Source organism: Microcaecilia unicolor, chromosome 3, assembly GCF_901765095.1.
Source record: "Microcaecilia unicolor chromosome 3, aMicUni1.1, whole genome shotgun sequence".
NCBI classification, from domain to species: Eukaryota; Metazoa; Chordata; class Amphibia; order Gymnophiona; family Siphonopidae; genus Microcaecilia; species Microcaecilia unicolor.
In genome coordinates this window covers 141,216,966-141,239,017 of record NC_044033.1, presented here as the reverse complement: position 1 = coordinate 141,239,017, position 22,052 = coordinate 141,216,966, and the positions used below count along the sequence as shown (strand labels likewise).

Below are 22,052 nucleotides of genomic sequence, written 5' to 3'. Positions count from 1 at the left end.
GTTGGGCAGACTGGATGGACCATACAGATCTTTATCTGCCGTCATTTACTATGTTACTATGTGTAAAGTCTGTTTTACATGCTTTCATAAAAATGCACAGCATACTGTACACAAGTGGAATGTAGATAGAAATGTGCATTTTATGTTTAATTCTGTTTATTGGTAACACAACTGATACAATGCTCCAACACGAACATAAACGAGATCATGTCATAACTTCATCTCTAACTGCGTCACCAAACATTTTATTTTTCTCCTCCCCCTCCCAATGTTAACTCCCTATCCCTCCCTTCCTCCCTCCCTTCCCAGAAGAACAGGCAAGCATTTAAACATTTAAAAGTCTGCTTCGAGCTCCAGGTGACAACGATCTCCAGAAGGGGTTCCAACAGTCCTGGTATTCCACACCTCTCTCCGAGTTCCAATCCTGTATCTCCAGCCTTTCAAGTCTCATCAATTCAATCAACTTGATACGCCATTGTTGAATTCCTAGGGACTGCCCGGATGTCCATCCCGCCAGGAGCAACTGTAGTACTGTTAAAGTCACCTTATTGGCAAAAGGTTTATAGCCTCTAGGCGCTGGTAATCCTAGGCGGGGTCTGCCAAACAGTAATAAGACATCATAGTGCCACCTAACTCCCCACCAAGCAGAGACCTGCAACAGCACCCTTCTCCACAGCTTTTCCACACTCCCACATCCCCAGAACATGTGTCCAATCAGTACGCCCTCTGCACCACATCTCGGGCACTCTCCCCAGGCGGAGGCCCCCATGTGGAATGCTCTACGTGGAGAAATGTACATTCGGAGCGCAAATTTATACCATGTCTCCCAGTGCTCAGTGAATCTGGACCTCTTACGAATGCCCAGAATAAAGGAGGTGCTCTACTTGAATAGGTGTCCCGAGGTCTTTGGTCCAGGCCTCTGCTAATTTTTTATAATCCAACTCAGAGGCTGAGTCTTTGATATATCTGTGGTGGAAGGTCAGCGGCACTCGCTGCTGAGCCTCAAAGGAGAATGCCGTCGATAGTTCTTCCCTGACATCTTCAGTCAGGTCCGTCCAAGGAAGGCCCTGAATATAATGTGCCAGCTGATAATAGTGCCAGTAGTCTTTGTTGGGAATATTGTACTCTCTTTGTAGCTCCGTAAAAGGTTTAACTTTCCCTTCATCGGTAACTGCTTGCAGCAAATATTTGAGTCCATGTCTCTCCCAGCGTTCAAATGTTGGATACAAAGTACCCGCAGGAAACCTCGGGTTGCCACATATAGGTAGGAATGGTGTTACTCTTGGTGAGAAATGATGTAGTCGGCATATCCAGCACCACGCGGCCCGCGCCGCCGGTATTATGCCTGACTGGCATAGCTCCATAGGAGTCTCCCCATCTGGCAAGTGCAGGAGACATCCCAAGTCTGTAACCGGGGACATCCGCCTCTCCAGGGGGGTGTTTGAAAAATCTGAGGTTCGTCTATGCCAGTCATTAATGTGGTGCATTTCGCAGGCGACAGTCACATGACGTAAGCTAATAAGGCCCACCCCCCCATATTCCACTGGGGTGCACATCATCCTTAACGGGAGCCGTGGCTTCCTCCCCCTCCACAGAAATTTATTTAAAAGTCTATTCTGCTGTCGTTCATCTGTTTTGGAAAGGTAAAGAGGCACTGTTTGGAAGACATATAGCCATTTTGGGATAATGAACATATTATATAGTGCCACTCGCCCAAATAGGGATATTGGAAGGTTCTCCCATCCCTCCAGCTTTGACTTAGTATCTGACATTAAAACAGTCACATTAAGTTCATATAATTTCTTCAAGTCTGCTGGTATCTGTATCCCCAAATATTTGAGGGAATCTTCTGCCCATCTGAGGAGGAAAGGTCCACGCCAGGCGCTCCTCACCGAGGGCATCATTGGGAGTGCCCAGGATTTGTCATAGTTCAATTTAAATCCAGAGTAGCGTCCATAGGTCTCCAAACAGGTTAACATGCCCCGGAGAGAGCTTGCTGGCTCCTGTAGCACCAGGAGTAGGTCATCAGCATAAGCTAAGAGTTTGACTTGCTCACGCCCCAGAACAACCCCCCTCACCTCCTCCGCTAATATCACAGTTCGGAGCAGAGGCTCCAGGGCTACAGTAAAGAGGAGTGGCGATAGGGGACAACCCTGCCTAGTCCCCCTCATTATCGGGAAACGTGGGCCCTGTACACCATTCACCAATAGTCCCGCCCGTGGATCTTTGTAAAGTGCTCGTATCACCTCTACACACCATCCATCAAAGCCCATGTATTCTAGCGTTTGGAAAAGATATGGCCAGGCGACTCTGTCAAAAGCCTTCTCTGCGTCGAGGCTCACCACCAGGGCGGGGTCTCCTCCCGCCCGGCAGCGAGCCATCGCCAGCAGCAGACGTCGGACATTAAAAGAAGACTGCCTCCCTCTGACAAAACCCACCTGTTCAGGGGTCACCATCCTAGCAAGAGGCACCGCCATCCTCTCTGCCAATATCTTAGCTAGCAGCTTTACTTCTACATTTATGAGGGAGATGGGTCGGTAAGACGTCATCTGCTCTCTGGGCTTCTCTGGTTTCGGGATCAGGGTTATTAGTGCTGTGTTTTCATGCAAGGGAAATGAACCTGTCCCAACTACCTCTTCAAAATAAGCTAACAGATCTCCCACTACTTCCATCGGCAGGTTTTTATAGTATTCTGCAGAGTATCCATCGGGTCCCGGGGCTGAGCATGTCTTTAAAGTTTTTATCGCTGTCTGTAATTCAGTGAGTTGTAAAGGTGCATTTAAGGCTTCTAGTTCTAGCTCTGTCAGCTTGGGGACCTTCGCCTGCTCTAGATAGTGTAGGATCTCCGAGGGCGCCCCCTGTTCCCCCACATCTGCCCCATATAAAGAGGCAAAATATTTCGTGAACTGATCGATTATTGTTTTATGATTATTTATTATCTGTCCATTAGGGCCTTTAATTGCTTCTATAACCCTGGAGCCTCCCCACCCCTTAATTATTCTGGCCATCAATTTCCCTGATCTGTTCCCAAATCGCTTGAGCCTATATTTCTGATAATTCATGGAGTGAGTAGTCTTCTCATGTATAAGAGTGTTAAGAGCCACTTGTGTCACCCTCAGGGCCTCCATTGTGTGTGCATTAGGATTTTTAATATATTGCCTTTTAGCTACTTGGGTTTGTTTTTCTAACTGTAGTATACTGTTCGCCAGCTGCTTTTTCCTTCTGCATACATAGGCAATTATGTCACCTCTCAGCACTGCTTTCGAGGTTGCCCAGTATAGTTTAGGCCGGTCCTTATGTTGTACGTTATACTCTTTGAACTCGGCCCATTTAGTATGTATATATTGGTTGAAGTGGGGGTCCCCAGCCAAGTAAGATGGATAACGCCAGCCTGGGCCACCCCCCTCTGTCTCCAAAGTAAATTCAATATCTGCCCACACCGGGGCATGATCCGAGATCTCCTCAGGGCCTATGTGGACTGCCTGTATCCGGGAGAACAGAGACCGATCTGTTAATATGTAGTCTAGGCGAGCTTGTGTGTTATGGGCCCGGGAACGGTGAGTATAATCCCTTTCTCCTATGTGGAAGGTCCGCCAAGTGTCCACCAGTCCCAGTGTGTTGGTGAAAGTCTGCCACATCTGAGATCTATAACCTCGGTAATATGGGGATGCGGTCGCTGAGCAGTCTAGGGTGGGGTCAGAAATCAAGTTAAAATCTCCCACAACCATCAGTTCCCCCTCCCGGATTGCTAAACATCTAGCCATCAGGCGTTGGAAAAATTTTTTATCCGGTATATTGGGACCATATATTACTAGCAAGTGGAATTTTTTCCCTTGCGCCCACCCCTGGAGCAGTATGTAATTCCCTTGCTCTCCTCGTTCTATTGTAGTCAATTTACAGGGCACTCCTCTCCTTACTAGGACAGCCACTCCTCCCCTCCGCCCTTGGGCCGAAACCGCATAAACCTCTTCGACCCACTGCTTTTTTAGCTTTTTATGTTCTTGGTCTGACAGCCTCGTTTCTTGTAAACAAGCGATGTCTATTTTATGTCTCTTTAGGGCAGCCAAGATTTTTGTTCTTTTTATGGGGGAAGTTATTCCCCTACGTTCCATGTAGCTAGTCTAATTGGCATGTTTGCGTCGCATGGTGTTGTTTTGTATGAGTCCTAGTCCTATGTATTATGCCTAATTCTTTGTCTATTCCTTCCCTTCCTGGCAATCGATGGCATCTGCCCTCCCTTATTAATCGCCGTCTTCCTTGCCCAGAAGCTTCTTTTTCACACATTATTAATTGTCCGTTCTTCCTACCCCTCCCTCCCTCCCTTCCCCCCCTCACCCTCTGCCAAAACCCTGTGTAACCTTCCAGCGCTAGCTGAAAGTGGGGATCTCTTATGACGCCAAGGAGCCCCGACTCCCGCCTGCCCCCCCCCCGTTCTCGTGTTTCCCTCACCTTGCAAATTGCTTATGTCTCATGACCAAACTCCCGTGGTTATCCAGCCACTCTCAGTCTCCCGCCAGCAATCCGTGGCCGTTCAGAAATGCTCTTGCAGGTTGTACTGCGTCAAAGTGCTGCCACCTCTCTTGGTGAAAGATTCGCAACCGAGCTGGATATGTTAGCATGAATTTGATTTTTTTCTTAATCAACATTGTACAGAGGGGGTGAAACTGTCTCCTCTTTTCTTGTACCGTCCGGGAAAAGTCTTGGAAGATCAATACTCTTTTAGAATTATAGGTCAGAGTGTCTCTCTTCAATTTGAAGCCTTGCAAAATTTCTTGTTTATGTTTATAGTTCAACACTTTTGCTATTACCACACGGGGCCGATTAGTGTCTTCACTTTTTCGGCCTACTCTGTGGGCTCTTTCTACTACCAAGGGTCCTCTTGAATCGGTCAGAGCCAGTTCCTTGCCCAGCCATTGTTCCAGCCACTCTGCCATATTAGCCTCCGGTATGTTTTCAGGTAGGCCAACTAACCTTATATTGTTTCTCCGCGAGCGGTTCTCGAGATCTTCAAACTTATCAGTCAGATCTATCAATTGTTGCTTCAAGCTGGCGATCTCAGGCCCATGTGTTCTCACATCGTCTTCCAGAGCCATTACTCGAGTCTCCGCATCTCCCACGCGGGTTTGTAAGCCATCAAAGCCAGCTGCGTAACTGTCAAGCTTTTCGGACAAGGAGTCCCATTGCGGGGCTAGTGCCTTCATAATCGCTGCTGTAATCTGCGCTAGTTGGGCTTCCGAGAACTCTGTTCTCAATTCGCCTTCGTTGTCCGCCATTTTGTTTTCATTCCCGATTTTATTTTTCTCTTTTTTCACCGCTTTATGCGCCATCTGACCGGGTGAACGGCGTAAATATCTGTCCATAAAATTCTCCGTTGCTTATAGTCGCGTGAGGGGAGCAAATCAGCCTTTTTCTGTTGTTTTGGGGGCGTTTAGGAGCCGGGGTCCCAGAGCTGTAGCGCGAAGCGTCTGACCAGCTCACAGCATCGCGAGATCTCAAATGTGCATTTTATAACATAGGGGAGTGTACACATATAGCACATACACATTTACACATTTTCCAATAAAACTGTAAAGTATTTTAGGTCATGTTGTAGCATGGTATAAGCCAATCAGGCTAGATACATCATAACCTTTACTCACATTGTTGGAGTCAGAGGTTAAAGGTTGTACCTACTTGATGCAGCAGCAGCCAATGATGTATAACCTGGATGGATTTTGCTTGACCCTAAATAGAAACACATTTGATGTCAGTATTCAAACCTAATATGCAACTAATATACAACAAAACAAAATAAGCAGGCTGGCACTAGCATTTAATGTTATTCATGTGAAATAAGAACTATGAGTCCTTATTCTTTAGTTAGAAAAATTTTAGACAACTTTTAAAGAAATATTTAAGTTAGAATACATAGTTCTTGTTTTTTTGCTTTTGTAAGTTTCTGATGAATGTTCAGTTTTCTTTTATTATTGTTATCTGCATTGAACTTTTGTGAACTACAAGATCATTTTTTATTTGAATTTATTCTGCGGCATTATCCGTTAAATGTAAGAGGATGCGGCATCTAACTAAATTTGAGCTCCCATCTGTTTCTACTTTTAAAAATCAATTTATATGGAAAAGATCTGTAGGTACTGTAATACCAAACTTATGGAACTCTATGCCATGCAAATTGAGATGTGAATTAGATTACTTGAAATTTAGGAAAGAGTTGAGAACTTGGTAATTTTGGGGAATACCTGCATTAATCTTTTTTTTATTGTGTCTTGTATTTTTTAGTTAGCCATTGTAATTGCTGAATTAAACAAATTAATTCTGTGGTTTTTCCACTCTTATGTGTAAAGTGTTTAGAGCTTAATGGTTAAGATGGAATGTTAATGTTATGTTTATTATTATTATTATTAGTGTCGCTGAATATAGACCTGCCATTGAATTTCTGGACTTATGGATATATAAAGATGGTAGTGGTTTATCCACATCCCTTTACCGTAAGCCTGTGAGCTGGAACACGCTTCTACAATTTGGCAGCTTTCACCCTTACCATTTAAAATATAACCTTCTGGTCAGCCAGTTTCTAAGGGTGAGGCGTGTTTGCTCTTCTCTACAGGAATTTAAAATTCATTCGAAAGAATTAAAACAGCGATTCACTGTAAGAGGCTACCCAAAATCGGCCATTAGAAAAGCATATCTACGGGCCCGGTATGCTCAATGCCCCCTATTATTAAAAGAAGGTGTGACAGAGGAGTTGGACTGTTTAACATGCGTTCTTCCTTTTACTGAAATAAGTCAGAAGGTAGTGCAGATTAGAAAAACACATTGGCACATACTTCAATTGTACCCCTGTTTTTCTGAGTTTCCGAGGATTTCATACATGAGGGGTAAAACATTGGGGGAACGTCTAGGATTCAAAAAAATTTTGATCCTCAACCAAATGACAAAAAGGGGGGGCAGCTGATGTGCGGACATTGTCAGTGATGTACATCAACGATCACAGGGTATACCTGGTCAGTCCCAGGAAGGGACAGAATTTTGACGAGTAGAGACATGACCACTTGTGACACTAGTAATGTGGTGTATGTTATAATATGTCCCTGTGAGTTAATGTATATAGGGATGAGTGCACGACCTATTAAGGTGCGCCTTACTGAGCATAAGTCGCGTATTTCCACTCGAAATACTCAGGCACCCTTGGTGGAACATTGCTTGCAGCAACAGCATACCGTTGAAGATATTAAATGGAGAATAATAGAACATGTAGGGCCAGGCAAAATGGGTGGTTCGGTTGGGAAGCTGTTGAATTATAGAGAACAATGGTATATTTATACTTTACAGACGTTGGCCCCTGACGGCTTAAATGCCGAGTTGGAATGGGTGTCGCTGATTTGAAGAAGTGTAGGTTCCGTTAAAGATTTTCTGTCCTATGGGAGCCAGGGGGAGGGATTCCAATGTCACTAAGAGTGAGGGCATTTAAATTAGTTGAAGGAACGCCATCGCCATCTTTGCAAGGGGCTTGGTCCTGAGTAGTAATAGCAGAGCTGGCGCTAATGGAAGCTGGGGGTAATAATTTGATTGAAATAAACTTCTAACTTTTACCTTTGCTTGAGAGCTGGGTAATGTTGGGCTCTCGGGTGAGGATATGAGATAAAATGACATTTTCTTCTTTTTATAGGGGAATGTCCTAGAGACAGCTCACTTTCGAGCGAAACATGCATATTGGACAACAGAGCCCCTGGGTCTGATATATATAAAAAGATAAGTAAAATAATATATAAAGTATAAATATTTCAATAATAGTAATCAGGTGCACCGATGAAGAGGTGGGTGCTGAGTACATTGCTATTTTTAAAACTTTAGCAACGAGCACCGCTGAGGTCACCAATATTTTTTTTTTTGTTACATTTGTACCTCACGCTTTCCCACTCATGGCAGACTCAATGCGGCAATGGAGGGTTAAGTGACTTGCCCAGAGTCACAAGGAGCTGCCTGTGCCTGAAGTGGGAATCGAACTCAGTTCCTTAGGACCAAAGTCCACCTCCCTAACCACTAGGCCACTCTCTTTACAATATAATGTGAAAGTGAAAATGTTATATTGAAGAAGATTTCGCTGTTTGAATTTCCTTACTGAAGAATTGTTGGATACCTTTGAGAATAACGTGTTTTGTATGTGTTTGGAATCCTTTTGAATTTTGTTTGATGAAATTAGCCATTGATTGGGTATTATACTGTGCACACATATATGCATATACTAATCATTTGTGCAAGTAATTTATGTGTAAATGTAAGTACTTACATTATAGACTTACTTCCAAAATGTATAACTTACCCATTTAGGGGAAATTCTATCAATGGTGCTCAAAATTTGGCACCGAAAAAAAAAATCAGTGCCGAATGGTATTCTATAACAGGCATCCCAGGATTGGTGCCCTTTATAGAATTGTGTGTAGTGCCAGCATTTACACATATCTTTGAGTACAAGGAGTTACACCAACTGAAGCCAAGTGTAAATCCCAGCATGCAAGTTGGGCGGGGGTCCCCAAATTCTATAATACTGCACATGTGTATGGCAACGCATCATGCCCCTCCTTTGACCATGCCCTCTTTGCAGATCTGCACAGAAACACTTAGGCACTATTTTATAAATGGCCACATATGTTTTTATGTGGATCTGTCATTTCTGTCCTATTTTGGCGCCTTGCATCCATTAGAACTCTTTTTTGCACTGAAAATTTGAAGCAGAAATAGTGACTGATGTTTGTCATATATAAAATTTTCCCCTTAGTGGCTGAATATTGCCACTAAACAAAGAAACATGACGGCCTTCCTCTGTAACCCCTAATTCTTCCTGTTCCTAAGCCATCCCACATGCTTATCCCATGGCATTTTAAATTCTGGAACAGACCTCGACTCCACTACCTCCACCGGGAGGCCATTCCACACCTCCACCACCCTTTCTGTGAAATAATACTTCCTTAGGTTACTTCTAAGCCTACTCCCTCTTATCTTTGTCATATGCCCCCTCATTCCAGAGCTCTCCTTCATTTGAAAAAGGCTCTCTTCCTGTACATAAGTGTGAAATGTAGGTACACCAGCTAGAAACTATACAAAGTCTTTATCAGGGCCAGTCTTAGGCCGAGGCGGCCGCATAGGACCTCACGCTTAAGGGGGCCCTGCGCTGTACGCCTCAAGTCTGCCTCCTCTGCTCCATCCCGCTCCCGCACCGGAGCTCACAGTCCGCTGCCAACCACCCGCAACTCAGACCCAGCCAGACTGCTCTGCTGTGCGTGAGCCGGCTGCCTGCCAAAGACTTGCAGCAGCCGGGCTGCAGTGCTCCCTGGCCTTGCTCGCCCAGTCGCCGCTCTGGACCGTACCTCTCCTCCTGAGTGAGTCCGCACCTCTGACCCCCCGGGCCGTGTGGCGTGATGGTCACGACGTGTGCTGCGTGCGTGAGTGCCACAGATTGTCTGCAGCAGAGCAGTAGATCCATCCTGCTCAGTCCTCCTGAGTGACAGACAGTCCTGGTCTGCCACTGATGATGCGGCCCACCCCCGCGACAACTTCCTTCTTCAAGGGCGGGCCGCGCGGGACGGGCAGAGAGAGTTGAGAGAGTTCCAGTTCCAGCTTGAGCTTCCAGCCGCAGCCAGTCAGAGACAGAGTGACAGACAGAGTTGAAGTCTTCTTGAGTCAGAGAGTTGTGGTATATATTTTAAAACAATTTTAATACCTTGGTGGTCTATATGTTTTTATATTGTACATTATATTTTACACATCACTTTATTTTATTGTATATCTTTTCATTTCATTTTTATTTTATTGCATATATCTATATTATTTTTGCTTATCAATAGGGTGGAGCTAGGGTGGGGGCAGGGCTAGGGTGAGGTGGGGGCTAGGGCGGGGGCAGGGCTAGAATGGAGCCCCACCAAATTGGTCTGCACAGGGCTCCGCACTTGCTAAGACTGGTCCTGGTCTTTATTTATTTATTACAGAAGCTGAGGTAAATAGGGAGCTAACAATTGACTGAAGTATTGTGTAAAGACTAAAATGCTCAGTTTGGAGTCGGGATCTGCCTTGGTTGAAGATGGGATATCTGCCACTAAGCCATAGTGTGGCCCCTTTGAGTACATGCTGACCAACACAGAAAGGATTTATCTGCAACCTCATGGCCAGACCTGCAACTCTGCCCCTGTGGATCCAGGTTTAAATGACTACTAGGGAACTGAACCAGTTGTACTCTAAGCCTGCAAGGGAACTCATGTGATGTTCATGTTCTAGTTACTAAAGATGAAGGAACCAGTGTTCTTTTGAACTGCTGTCGAAATACAATTTTGGATTAAACTCCTGAAGCAAAAGATCCACTAACCTGACATAAAGCAACTTTAGAGAAAAGCCATCATCTAAGCAAACGGAGGGTTTTGAAAGAATACAATATTCTAAAGTGTTCTCCTGGAGGGACTTTTAGGCAGAGGACGGGGCAGGATGCCATCCAGGGAATGCTTTTGCAATACTGATGTGGTAAAAACGGTTAGTGTGATCAGTTCTTTTTTTTTTTAACTTATTTATTTATTAATTTTTCATTACATTTATGTCAGAAGCATAAATTGGCATTATACAAGTCTAATTTTCAGAAACATATATCAGGAAAAAACAATACAATATATTAGTCCACAATTTTTTGATCCAAGATATAGGTACACAATAAAACATTAAGGATGAAGTGGAAACCCACCTCAACCTGCGAAAATAGGAATATATCATAATATGCAGGAGAGGGCAAGGACTCGTGTCGGGGCAGTGTGATCAGTTCTAAAAAATTCCTGGAGGAAAAGTCCATCACTCGCTATTAAGGTGAATTGAGCCTGCCATGAGTGGGAAAGCGCGGGGTACAAATAAAAAAAAATAACTTGGAAATCTACTGTTTTCCCCTGGGATAAGCAGCATGGAATCCGTCTACCTTTTGGAATCCTGCCAGGTATATGCGACCTTGATTGGCCATTGTTAGAAACAACCTTTGGTCTGACCCAATATGTCAAATCTCATGTTCTTATGTTCCGCATCACCACAATTACCAAGGCTTCCATAAAAGAAATAGTTCAATGTACATGTTCTCTCTCTCTCTAGTCTCTTTCTTCCAGCTGTTCCATACATCAGACTGTGAGTGGCCAGCGTTTTGTTAGCTGCATCAGGGTCAGCAGGTCAGAAAATTTTAACTCTGTTCACAAAGCAGACGGCGTTGACCGGCTGACCCTGATGCAGCTAACGAAATGCTGGCTGGTCAGGGTCTGTGTACGGAACAGCTGGAAGAAAGAGACTAGATAGCTAAGTATTCAGTGCTGTTTTTTGACAAGCATTTGTTTGTTGAATCTTAGAATCTGTAATAAGATTCCCTAGGGAGGATTTTTGCCTGCGATGAAGAAACCCTGCTCCTTTAGTTGTTAACTAGGAGCTTCTTGAGGCTTTTTCCTCCCTTTCTTTAATTTTTGTCATTGCTTACCAATTAAGATTTAAAGAATCCTTTTTGTATTTTTATGGTTACAGGCGCTAAGGTTGCCATTATTGCATGGCCATTTTTAAAAAGTACCGTGGGAGTTCTTACTGCCATTTATTTTGTAGGCAGTAAAGGCTCCCACATTATCAGTGCGCTAACCAGTTAGCACATGGTAATGTAGATGGGTTAACTGGTTAGCCCAGGAGTGCCCATTCATTCCATACAATATCAGAGATCACACAGGAAATGGCTTGCTTTCTACTGACCTGTATCTCGTGCCCGATGCACTGGTGGGCGAGGTTTGGCAGTTGTTATAGTCATTGTGCTGGCTGTCATAGAAGTTGTTGGTTTTGGTGTTGTAGTTGTTGGTTCTGGTGTGGTGGTGGTGGTTGTGGTGGTGGTTGTTATGGTCGTGGTAATGGTAGTTGTAGGTTGTAAACTTGGTGGTGGTACTGTTGATGTGTGAATTTCTTTCTGGAGTACATTACCTGAAAAAATGTCCATGATTACTGCATGTCTTTTCAATGTAATACTTGGAGGGGCATTTTCGAAAGGGACGTCCAAGTTTTGATTTGGATGTCCTCGCAAAACATCCCGATCCAGGGGTGGGGAAACCCATATTTTCAAAACAAGATGGACGTCCATCTTTTGTTTTGAAAATACTGTCAGGGACGTCCAAATCCTTAAATTTGGTCATCCCTAGACATGGATGTTTCTGATTTTCGTCGATTTTCAAAACCAAGGATGTTCATCTCAGAAACGACCAAATGCAAGCCATTTGGTCATGGGAGGAGCCAGCATTTGTAGTGCACTGGTCCCCCTGACATGCCAAAACACCAATCGGGCACCCTAGGGGGCACTGCAGTGGACTTCATAAATTGCACCCAGGAACATAGCTCCCTTACCTTGTGTGCTGAGCCACCCAAAACCCACTACCCATAACTGTACACCACTACCATAGCCCTTACGGGTGAAGGGGGGAACCTAGATGTGGGTATAGTGGGTTTGTGGTGGGTTTTGGAGAGCTCGCTGTTTCCTCCACAAATGTAAAAGGTAGGGGGGTGAGGCTGTCTGAAGTGCACTGCACCCACTAAAACTGCTCCAGGGACCTGCATACTGCTGTCACGGACCTGAGTATGACATCTGAGGCTGGCACGACATATTTTAAAGATATTTTTGAGGGTGGGAGGGGGTTAGTGACCACTGGGGGAGTAACGGGAGGTCATTCCTGATTCTCTCCGGTGGTCATCTGGTCATTTTGGGCACCTTTTTGTGCCTTAGTCGTAAGAAAAACAGGTCCGGGTGAAAACATCCAAGTGCTCATCAGGGACGGCCTTCTTTTTTTCAATTATGGGTCAAGGATGTCCAAGTGTTAGGCACGCCCAAGTCCCACCTTCACTACGCCTCCAATACACCCCCTTGAACTCTGGCCATCCCTGCGACGGAGTGCAGTTGGGGACGTCCAAAATCAGGTTTTGATTATACCGATTTGGGCGTTTCTGTGGAGAAGGACGTCCATCTTCTGATTTGTGTCGAAAGATGGGCGTCCTTCTCTTTCGAAAATGAGCCCGAAAGTGTTATTTTTAAAATTCACTGTCTTGCAGTGAAATGCAGAAGTTATCACTATTGAATAAAAACATTTTGTGGGATAGTTACACCAGAATAATTATGCAAGCCATAATTAAAAGAACTGCTCCTCAGAAGCCTTTGAAGTATGTTCTTCATTCTTACTGACCTGAGAAGAGCTTTTCTGACTTGGAATCTGGTGTGGCAAGTTATTACAACTGTCAGTGGCAACACTTGGGGAAAATTTTGTTTAATTTTCATTACAAAAGAAAAGGGGTACTTTTGTCAATTTTTCTATCTCTAAATATTTTTGGGAAGGGATAAAGAACTGAGGTTGCCTTTAAACTAGGATCTGTGGCACTGTTCACTCGAAATTGAGCAGGATTCTTCTACCTATGGTTCTGTCAGTGAGGGGTGCTGTTTCACTATCACATTTTCACTAGTGAAGTCAGGCAAGCTCTGCAGGACTCCAGGGACCTGCCTGTCCCTAGCAATTGAAAACACAATATAGAACCCACACACACACACACACACACACATACTGGTAGCAGTGGTGCTCCTTGGTTGGCTGCCACCTGGGGCGGTTTGCTGCTGTGCAACCCGTCCCAGGTGCAGCATGACACCCGTCCCGGGTGCAGCATCACCTCCAAGCTCCCCCCGCCCCAGGTGCATTCTTACCTGCTGGGGTGCTGGGAGCCACCACGTGGCTGTTGGCTCCACTGGTTCCCTGCTCCCTCTGCCCTGGAACAGAAGGTAACAGCAGAGAGCGTAGGGAACCAGTGGAGCCAACAGCCACGCAGCTGCTCTCAGCATCCCTCCTGCAGCATGCACCCGGGGTGGACTGCCCCCACCACCCCGCCCTTGGTACGCCACTAACTGGCAGCAATGCTGTTGGAGGACTCCCGTTCAGCTTAGAGGGAGCAGTGGACTCTGGCAAGAAAACAAGGAGAGTTAAAGCCAGTGGGCAAATGTTCTTCTCAATAAACGTGGGGAAAAAATGGAAATCATATTTTCTATTTACCCTCGTTGCAAACAAAATGCTTATAGGTGGTGACCTCACACTTTAATTTTCAGGTGCTACAGACCATTGGATGCAGCATTAACATAATATTTTGATCACAGTGTTGTGGAAGAGTTCATAGCCTTATTCTAACAGTACACAAATCCCCTTATAAGCTTCTTAGATGGCCTGTGGATCAGATTTGAACTTTAGTATTATATGGCAATATACTATGAACAGGGTTCTAATATGGGTCAAGGTGATTACCTGTATCAAATGGCCTATTGAACGTTGCCCCCTGTAGAACTTTGCAATCATTGATATGCATTCAGCTCATTAAGACACCTTCAAAATTTTAGTACATGCATGGTGGACTTCATGTACCCATTCCCAGCACTATAGTTCTTGCATTCTTAGATTGGTAGTTAGAAACAAACTTAAGATAACCTCTTACACTGTACTTTTCATTTCGCTGTAAGGAAATGTTTATTTTAAAATTTGCTTTACTGCTAAGCTATAAAGGTCACAGCAGTTTGCAAAAGAAAAATACATAAAATAGAAAGGATCTCCATTAAAAATAGAATAAATATATACTTTCAATCCAACAAATATGTCATAAGCACTCAGCACTCTTAAGATATTTCTTTGCTGACAGTAGCTATTAGTTGTATAGGTAAACAAATCCATAAACTTGATACAAGCCAAAACAAGGCATTTTCATGAGTGTATCTCCCAAAGGGCCTAGAGGGAATCACCTTCCGGTGGTCTGTCAAAGATTGTAAAGTGCTACCAGGTATATAAGGTACTGAAATAGATGCCGGATAAGGAGGCATGTGCTCGTAATAAACCTTATGAGCTAGTACCAATAACTTGTATTCAATTCTGTATCAAACAGGTAGCCAATGATGACATATAGACTTGCCTTTCACAATCTTTGAACTTGACACCTTTTGAAGACCCCTTTAAAATTAAATGGGCTCATCAGATAGGCTCTGGGACTGTTGGTTGGACACATACAAGGGTAATTGTTTTTGTTCAGAATCTAGCATACAAACAAGCTATCCTGCAAGCCTTGCATGGTGGGCAATGTTTGGACTATAATAAGAAAGTTTTATGTTTTCAGGATTATACTGCTAAAGTGCTCACTCAACAAAAAGCTTTCACTCCCCTATGTATAGAGCTTTATGGTCGGAACAGTTCATGTGCCTTACTTTATACAGCATGACTTCGGATTGCATTTGCTGGTCAAACTCATTTTTTCACATCAGTGGAGGCAGCGAAAACTTTTATTCAATAATTCCCAGCTGAAGGAGGAATTTAGGTGATGCTGTTATGCACTTTGAAATTTTCCAGCAGTTTTTGTTGGCATGGACTTGTTTGTTATGTGCTTTTAGTTTGCCTAGCATGACAGGACAGTTATATTGGATTTTCACCTGTTTCTTATATAAAATTGCTTAGCTTGATATGGATAAATGGCTTAAAATATTGTTTTTATGGTTACCTGGGGTTGGTTACAGTAGGCGCGGGTGAGAGAGGATATTCATGTATCAGATCCCATGGAATTTGGGACAGTATTTTTGGGTTGGGGAGGACATGGAGGTTGGGATTGGGAAGGGATATAGGGATTTTTGGGTTGGGGTGGAGGTGGGAATTGGGAAAGGTTATGTGGTTGGTTGGTTTGGGTGGATGGGGAGAAAATTTGAAATCTGGAATTCTTTGTTTATATTTGATTGTTTCGCTTGACTGCTGTATTTGTTGTCAATAAAGCAGATTTAACATAAAATATTAGCGGTCAATATTCAGCAGGATAGTCTCCACATAAAGGGAAGCATCTGTAGCTGGCTGTCTGGGTTCATAACATCTCCTGATGTCAGCAAGCCTCCAGTGTTCCCTTCCCTCTCACTGTCCCATCCTCGCGTAAACACGTAATGATGTCAGAGGAGGGCGGAACAGAGAGAGGGAAGGGAACGCTGGAGGTGAGCTGATGTCAGGATGTTACGAACAGAACAGAAGCCAGCCAGCCAGAGAACATTCAGGTACAAATCGCTGGACATGGAGGGGAGGAGAGAATCGCGGGACATCGAGGGGAGGGGAGGGCAGGGCAGAGGACAATCGATGGACATGGATGGGATGGGAGGAGAGGAGAGAATCGCACGACACAGATGGGAGGGCAGGGAAGAGGAGAATCGGTGGACATGGAGGGCATGGGATGGGAGGTGGAGGGAAGAATTGGTAGACATGGAGGGGAGGGCAGGGGGAGAGAGAAAAAACGCTTACATGAGAGCCTTCCTAGGGCCCGTTTCATTGTTGACGAAACAATTTCTATGGATTTTCAGTTATACTATTTATTTAAGTAGGACCTCTGAATATGTGCTCCTAAACATTAAATAGACACAGTTGTGGAATGCACTACCAACCTGTCTTCATTTACTAACTACTGTCCACCAGTTTAAAACTGAACTTAAAAATTTGTTTAGAGATGCAATCTGTTGACTTAGCGCTGGGCTCACTCAGAGATCCGGAGGAGACAATATAGCTCCCAATGAGAAGATTTTAAAGCTTACCTCTCTTTCCTATCATGATTCTAGTCCTTCCCCCCTTCCTACTCACTGCCTGTTTGTCTAATGTATTACTTTTATCTTTTCTAATTAAGACTGTACGCCACCTTGAAGGTTTTCATAAGGCGGATTAGAAATACTAATAAACTTGAAACTTAAATTAGATAAGCTATTTATAAAGTCTTCCTTAAACAAATAAACGTAATCAGATAGTTGCCAAATATCTCAGTTGTTGTTATTACGTGCCCTCAGGTCAATGTTGACTAGTGGTGATCTTATGGATAGTTATCCTGAGCTGTGTTTGGTCTTGGGCAGCTAATTGTTGATAGAGAGTTATCCATAGCTCTTATTGTATTGATCCATTAGAGGTATATGAAAGACTGGCATATAATATCTTTCCTCCTATATGTTACCATTGTATTTATTCTGCAAAATGTATAGAATTGTATACATGAATGGCTGGTTGAAGATATTTAGCCAACATTTTGTTCTCATGCTGAAAGAAAATATTTGTGCTGACTTAGGGGACATTCAGCTCTGTCCTGTGAAGATTGAACAGGCCCATTTGCAATTGGTTTTATATATATGTACCTTACATGACACGGAAACCAAACTTAACAGATTTATAAATTAAAGCTGGAGGGCAACAGACCAACCTGCCACATGAAAAATAGACCTCTTCAGAGACCTTACAGTGGGAAACAGAATCAGACAACACAGATGAGAAGTCCCTTGCCTGTTTTATCCAATGCATCTTTTGACAAGACATATTCGAGAACGGCTGGGTAGGTGACACCCTTTTTTGCTTTTCCTTCTGAGAAATTAAACAAGACATATCAAAAATAAATAAAATACAATAAAGCCAGGCTGTTAGTAGAAAAGAATCATTTCATTCTTTGGACCTTCTATTTTAGGACCATGTGAAGCGAATCAGAAGATTATTTACAGCATTATGATATAATCCACACAACTTTATGTAATAACTGTTTATTACTGCCATCCATTACCATTGAACTTAGTTCAATACTATACCCTGCATAAAAATAAAACATCAGTTATACCAATAATAAAATACTAAGTTCAAAAATCTCAATAAACCCAATCAATGCAATTAAAAACCTCTAACACACCCAGTGCCCTTGGTAAAACAATGGCTGCAGCTATTAGCTATTCTCAAACTCAAGTCTAAAGATACAGTGATCAAAAAGAGAACTATTACTGTCTTATAACAAGTCCTTAATCAAGCAGATTTTTAGTTTTTTTTTAAAATATATAATGAATCTATTCAGGGAGAAGATTCTCTGCTTTTGATTCCAACTTGTCTATTTTCCCTCCTTATCTGAAAAGTATTTTAGATTTCAGAGAGATTCCTCCTGGTAGTAGAATTCACTTTATGGGCAAGTCTGCAATGTAGGTGCCCCATGTGTAAGTAAATGTCTATAACACTAGCACTTATGTGTGTAAGTGTACACTTAACTGTGAAAGTGCCAGCAAGGCACTTAAATATTCTGTAACGGCAGACCTAACTTACATAGTGCATATATACAAGGGGCCATACACAGGGGCAGGACATGGGGAGGGGGGCTCTATGCCTGGTGTAAATGTTAGGTGCACGTACCAGGTTTTTCTATAGATTATCTGGCCGATATTCAGTGCGATTTAACCGTACAGGATCAGCTCCAAGTCAGTTACATAGCATTTAATCAACTATCAGTGAATATTCAGCAGGAGATAGCTGAATATTTGCAGTCAGCGCACCGGGGGGGGGGGGGGGGGGGGGGTTCCATATATGTTGCTTAAAAAATCCGCCAAAGCGGATTTAGATTTAGGTGCGGTATATAGAATACACTTAGTTGATATCCCAGTGCCTAAAATTACATGCATCTGTTTACACCAATGAAATTATGGTGCAAATCCCTGCATGTAGATTTAGGCACACTGTGCCATATTCTATAGGTGTGTAAATTTTGGAATGCCCATGAAACATCTATTTCTCCGCACATAACCATGCCCCTTTTTGCCTGTGTGCATTAGAAGTTAGGCGCACTGCATTACGGAATATACTTAGTGAATTTTGCACGTAAATTCTAATTATTGCCACTTAGTGCTCATTACTGCTTGTTAAATACTGTTATCCACGCTAATTAGTTTATTACTCCAATTAAGTTAAGCACGTGGTTATAGAATACTCCTGGATTTTGGCGCGGATCTCTAGGTGCTCTATATAGAATCCAGGGGATAGCAGCTAGTCGTCTGTATCAAATGATATAGCCAGCTAGCCATGAATATTCAGTGCATCATCAGCTAAGTTTGGTGGCCAAATTGAGCCACCCAAATAGCAGGCCTATCTTTGGCTGCTATAAACTTAACCGGCCAGCGCTGAATATTGACTTGGCCAGTTAAGTTTAAATTGGCCAAAAATAAACCAGATATTCAATGCTGGTAATCAAAAATGGCCTGGCATTGAATATCTGGGCTCACCGCTGATTGCGGGAGTTAGCCGGGCTGCCTCCCATGGTCTGAATATTGTCCCCTATGTCTCTACTGTGCATCCTCAGGGCATCCTCAGTTTGTAGAATTGCTCCTGTGAGACTTTGGTTTTCCTAGGAAAGATTGCTTGTCCTGCCATCAAATCAGCTTTGCTTCAGTTTCACACATTCAACGATGGCACAGTAAAATATATTAGGCAATTCAGTATAATTCTTTCAGAGGCTGGTATCAGGAGTCAATATCATTCTATTGTTGGGTATTTCTGTTCCCTTACAGTGTCCTTTATTACCAGGTAGCATCTTTAGGTCATCTACACCACTGATCTCCTAATCTCCCTCTTGAAAGGTCATATGTGAATACAATGAAGGGGTAGAAGAAAGCATTGGTCATTATGCTTCTGTTGTGACTTGCTTTATAAAAGGTTAGTGAATGCACAGTAGTAAAGAGTGAAAACATTATAAAGATTGTGCCAGTCACTGCACAGGCCTGACTCAGTTCAACTCATTTACATTTTGATACAACTATTTTTCTCAATGCTGGAGTCTGATGCATTGGAAATAAATATAAAATAGACCCTGGAAAATACTTTTTCTGAATTGCAAGTTAGTACTTGTGGATTTTTTTTTAAGCTGTGAAGTAATTGCAGAAGACATACAACATCTTCTGAGAGGTCACTAAAAAGCTTGTAAAGGCCCCTTTTACATAGAATGTTGAGATCAGGTAGGGGCATGCTCAGTTCTGATGATATTTTACAAAAGGCTCTGCCAAACACAGAACGTTTTGTAAAACACCTATAAGGATACTCAGAACTGCTTGTGTATTTATAGCACATTGAAGGATGAGCAGCCATTTTGCAAACATATGGAAAAAAATAAGCAACATGAACCTGTCAGCTTCCACATAGAAATGGCAATACCACAACTTCCATATGTGAATGGTGCCATTTCCACATTCAGCTGTCCAGTTTTACAAATCTAGATGTGTTAAGTGCTGCTAATTAAGTAGTGAGGCCACAGATTTTATTTTTCTTAATTTTGAAAGAAGAAATAAACAGGAGATTGAAGTGAATTACTCTCGTAATCCCCCATATAAAGCTTTGGCTGAAACAAGCACTTTTGAAAAATTTGATGCAGGCCTTTGAACTGGTGGAAACCTCAATGGGGAAATATTTTCTCATAAACATGTATTACCATTGTAAAATGCGGGATACAAGTTTAGATTTTTGTCTCCACCCAAGGCATACCCAACCCCCCTCTCCATGGCACCTTGAAATTTCTGTGATGTTGATCTCCACATGTAAACAGTAGCTTTTTGAAATTGCCATTTACATGTGTGTGCAATCTACACATATAAATGCCATTTTATATATATATAGGGAGAGATGCTTTTAAAATAAGCCAAGTGATAAAGAGGCCCAGTATGCGCTAACGGAATTCATGCGTAATAATTGCTAAGAAACCCATAGGTATAAAACGGTCATTTTAGCATTTAGCATGTGCTAATGTTTGTTAGCACACACACTAAGCTTTAGTAAAAAAAAAACAAACAAACCCCAAAGTCTAAAAAGAGACAAAACTAGTCATATGGTGAATATTTCTTTACCATGGAAGTAATACAAATTAATGGAATAGACAATTAAAGAATCATTTCCATTTTTACATTTTCTCCTCTTCAAAATCCATAAATGGTTTCTAAAGGGTTAACTTTTACATGTGGTGGCACTACAGATCCCGCTCTATTCCATCATTAGGCATTAGAAATGAATCTTCCAACAACAGTTAATATCTTTACTTAGGTATATGAGAAATTGGGATTGGGAAAAAAAACACTCAACAGCGAGTTGGAGCACAGGTTGTGCTTATATATATACAAAAATGAAAAATTAAACATCAGAAAATAAGGAGATTTTCAATGACTGAGAAACTTATCCACCCTCTAAGAACAGCCTTTTACCTTAGGGTTGGCACTCTGCTTGGGTGAGTTATTACTCTGAGAATTTCTCCTGATGTCTCTTTGGATATATTTAGTATTTTTTATTTTTGATGTGTCCGTATACATACACTGTTCTCAGTTGATTTGGTATTGAGGAAGTTCCTTATGTCCTTCAAAGTATTTGGTATTTAGTACCCTGGTTTGTTATTATTATTTGATTATTAGTATACCGTGGTCTTATTGGGAATCATATAGTTTGATACACAAAACTGTACAGTAATTTAATTTTATCTAGCAGGCAACACACTCAATTTCATTGCTTTAAAAAAATTCTCAAGTTAATTCTTTGAGTTTAAAAAATTGGGGATTATACCTGCTACAATGAAAGATTCTCTCCAGCGGGGCAGGGACAAGGATCGAATCCCATTAGAGAAGCTCCCTCTATAGCCAGACTGACCAGCAACTTTTTGAACAAGAATTTTTCCTCCAGAATGGGGAATTGCACCACTGTGGGAGAAAGATAGGTTTCAGTAAACAAAATCAAAGTAATTAAAAAGAAAAATAACAAAAACACATTACAATAAATACACAATAATATAAACACATCAACCAAGCTTGAATAAATAAAAAAAAAAAAGCAAAATAAAGCTTATAAAAAAACCATGATGTTCTTTAAAAGTCATCAGTAAAATGGAGTGCAAGAAGACAAGATTTAAAAAAGATTTTTTAAAAACGTAGGCCCAGATGCACAAAAAGTAATTAGCCAGCAGCGTGGTTTTTACACTGGTTTTAGCCAGTTAAGCGAGCACAGAGTTCAGCGAGATATGCACAAAGGGGTTCTGCAGGCTCTTTTCCTGTCACAGTAGCAGCTTACGATAATTGCATGCTAAGTTATTTAAATGAGCTACTTAACATTCAAATGTGAATTCCAAGTAATGCACAGCCCTTATTCCTAGCGATGCACAGAAAGGACCACCTACCTTAACGATGAAATATATTTACAGGTGGTCAGGAGTTGTCAGTA

At 42.4% G+C, this 22,052-nt stretch overlaps 1 protein-coding gene across 2 annotated transcripts in view; it reads right to left on the bottom strand.

The window, feature by feature from the left end:
- Positions 1–22,052, bottom strand: part of VIT (vitrin) — a 144,802-nt gene that overhangs the window by 67,799 nt on the left and 54,951 nt on the right. For both annotated transcript variants that reach the window (XM_030196407.1, XM_030196409.1), the window contains exons 5-8: positions 21,402–21,535; positions 17,343–17,420; positions 11,749–11,970; positions 5,674–5,724 (exon numbers count right to left, since the gene is read on the bottom strand). In XM_030196407.1, the coding sequence (XP_030052267.1) occupies positions 5,674–5,724; positions 11,749–11,970; positions 17,343–17,420; positions 21,402–21,535 (485 nt within the window). The remainder of the gene's footprint in view (positions 1–5,673; positions 5,725–11,748; positions 11,971–17,342; positions 17,421–21,401; positions 21,536–22,052) is intronic.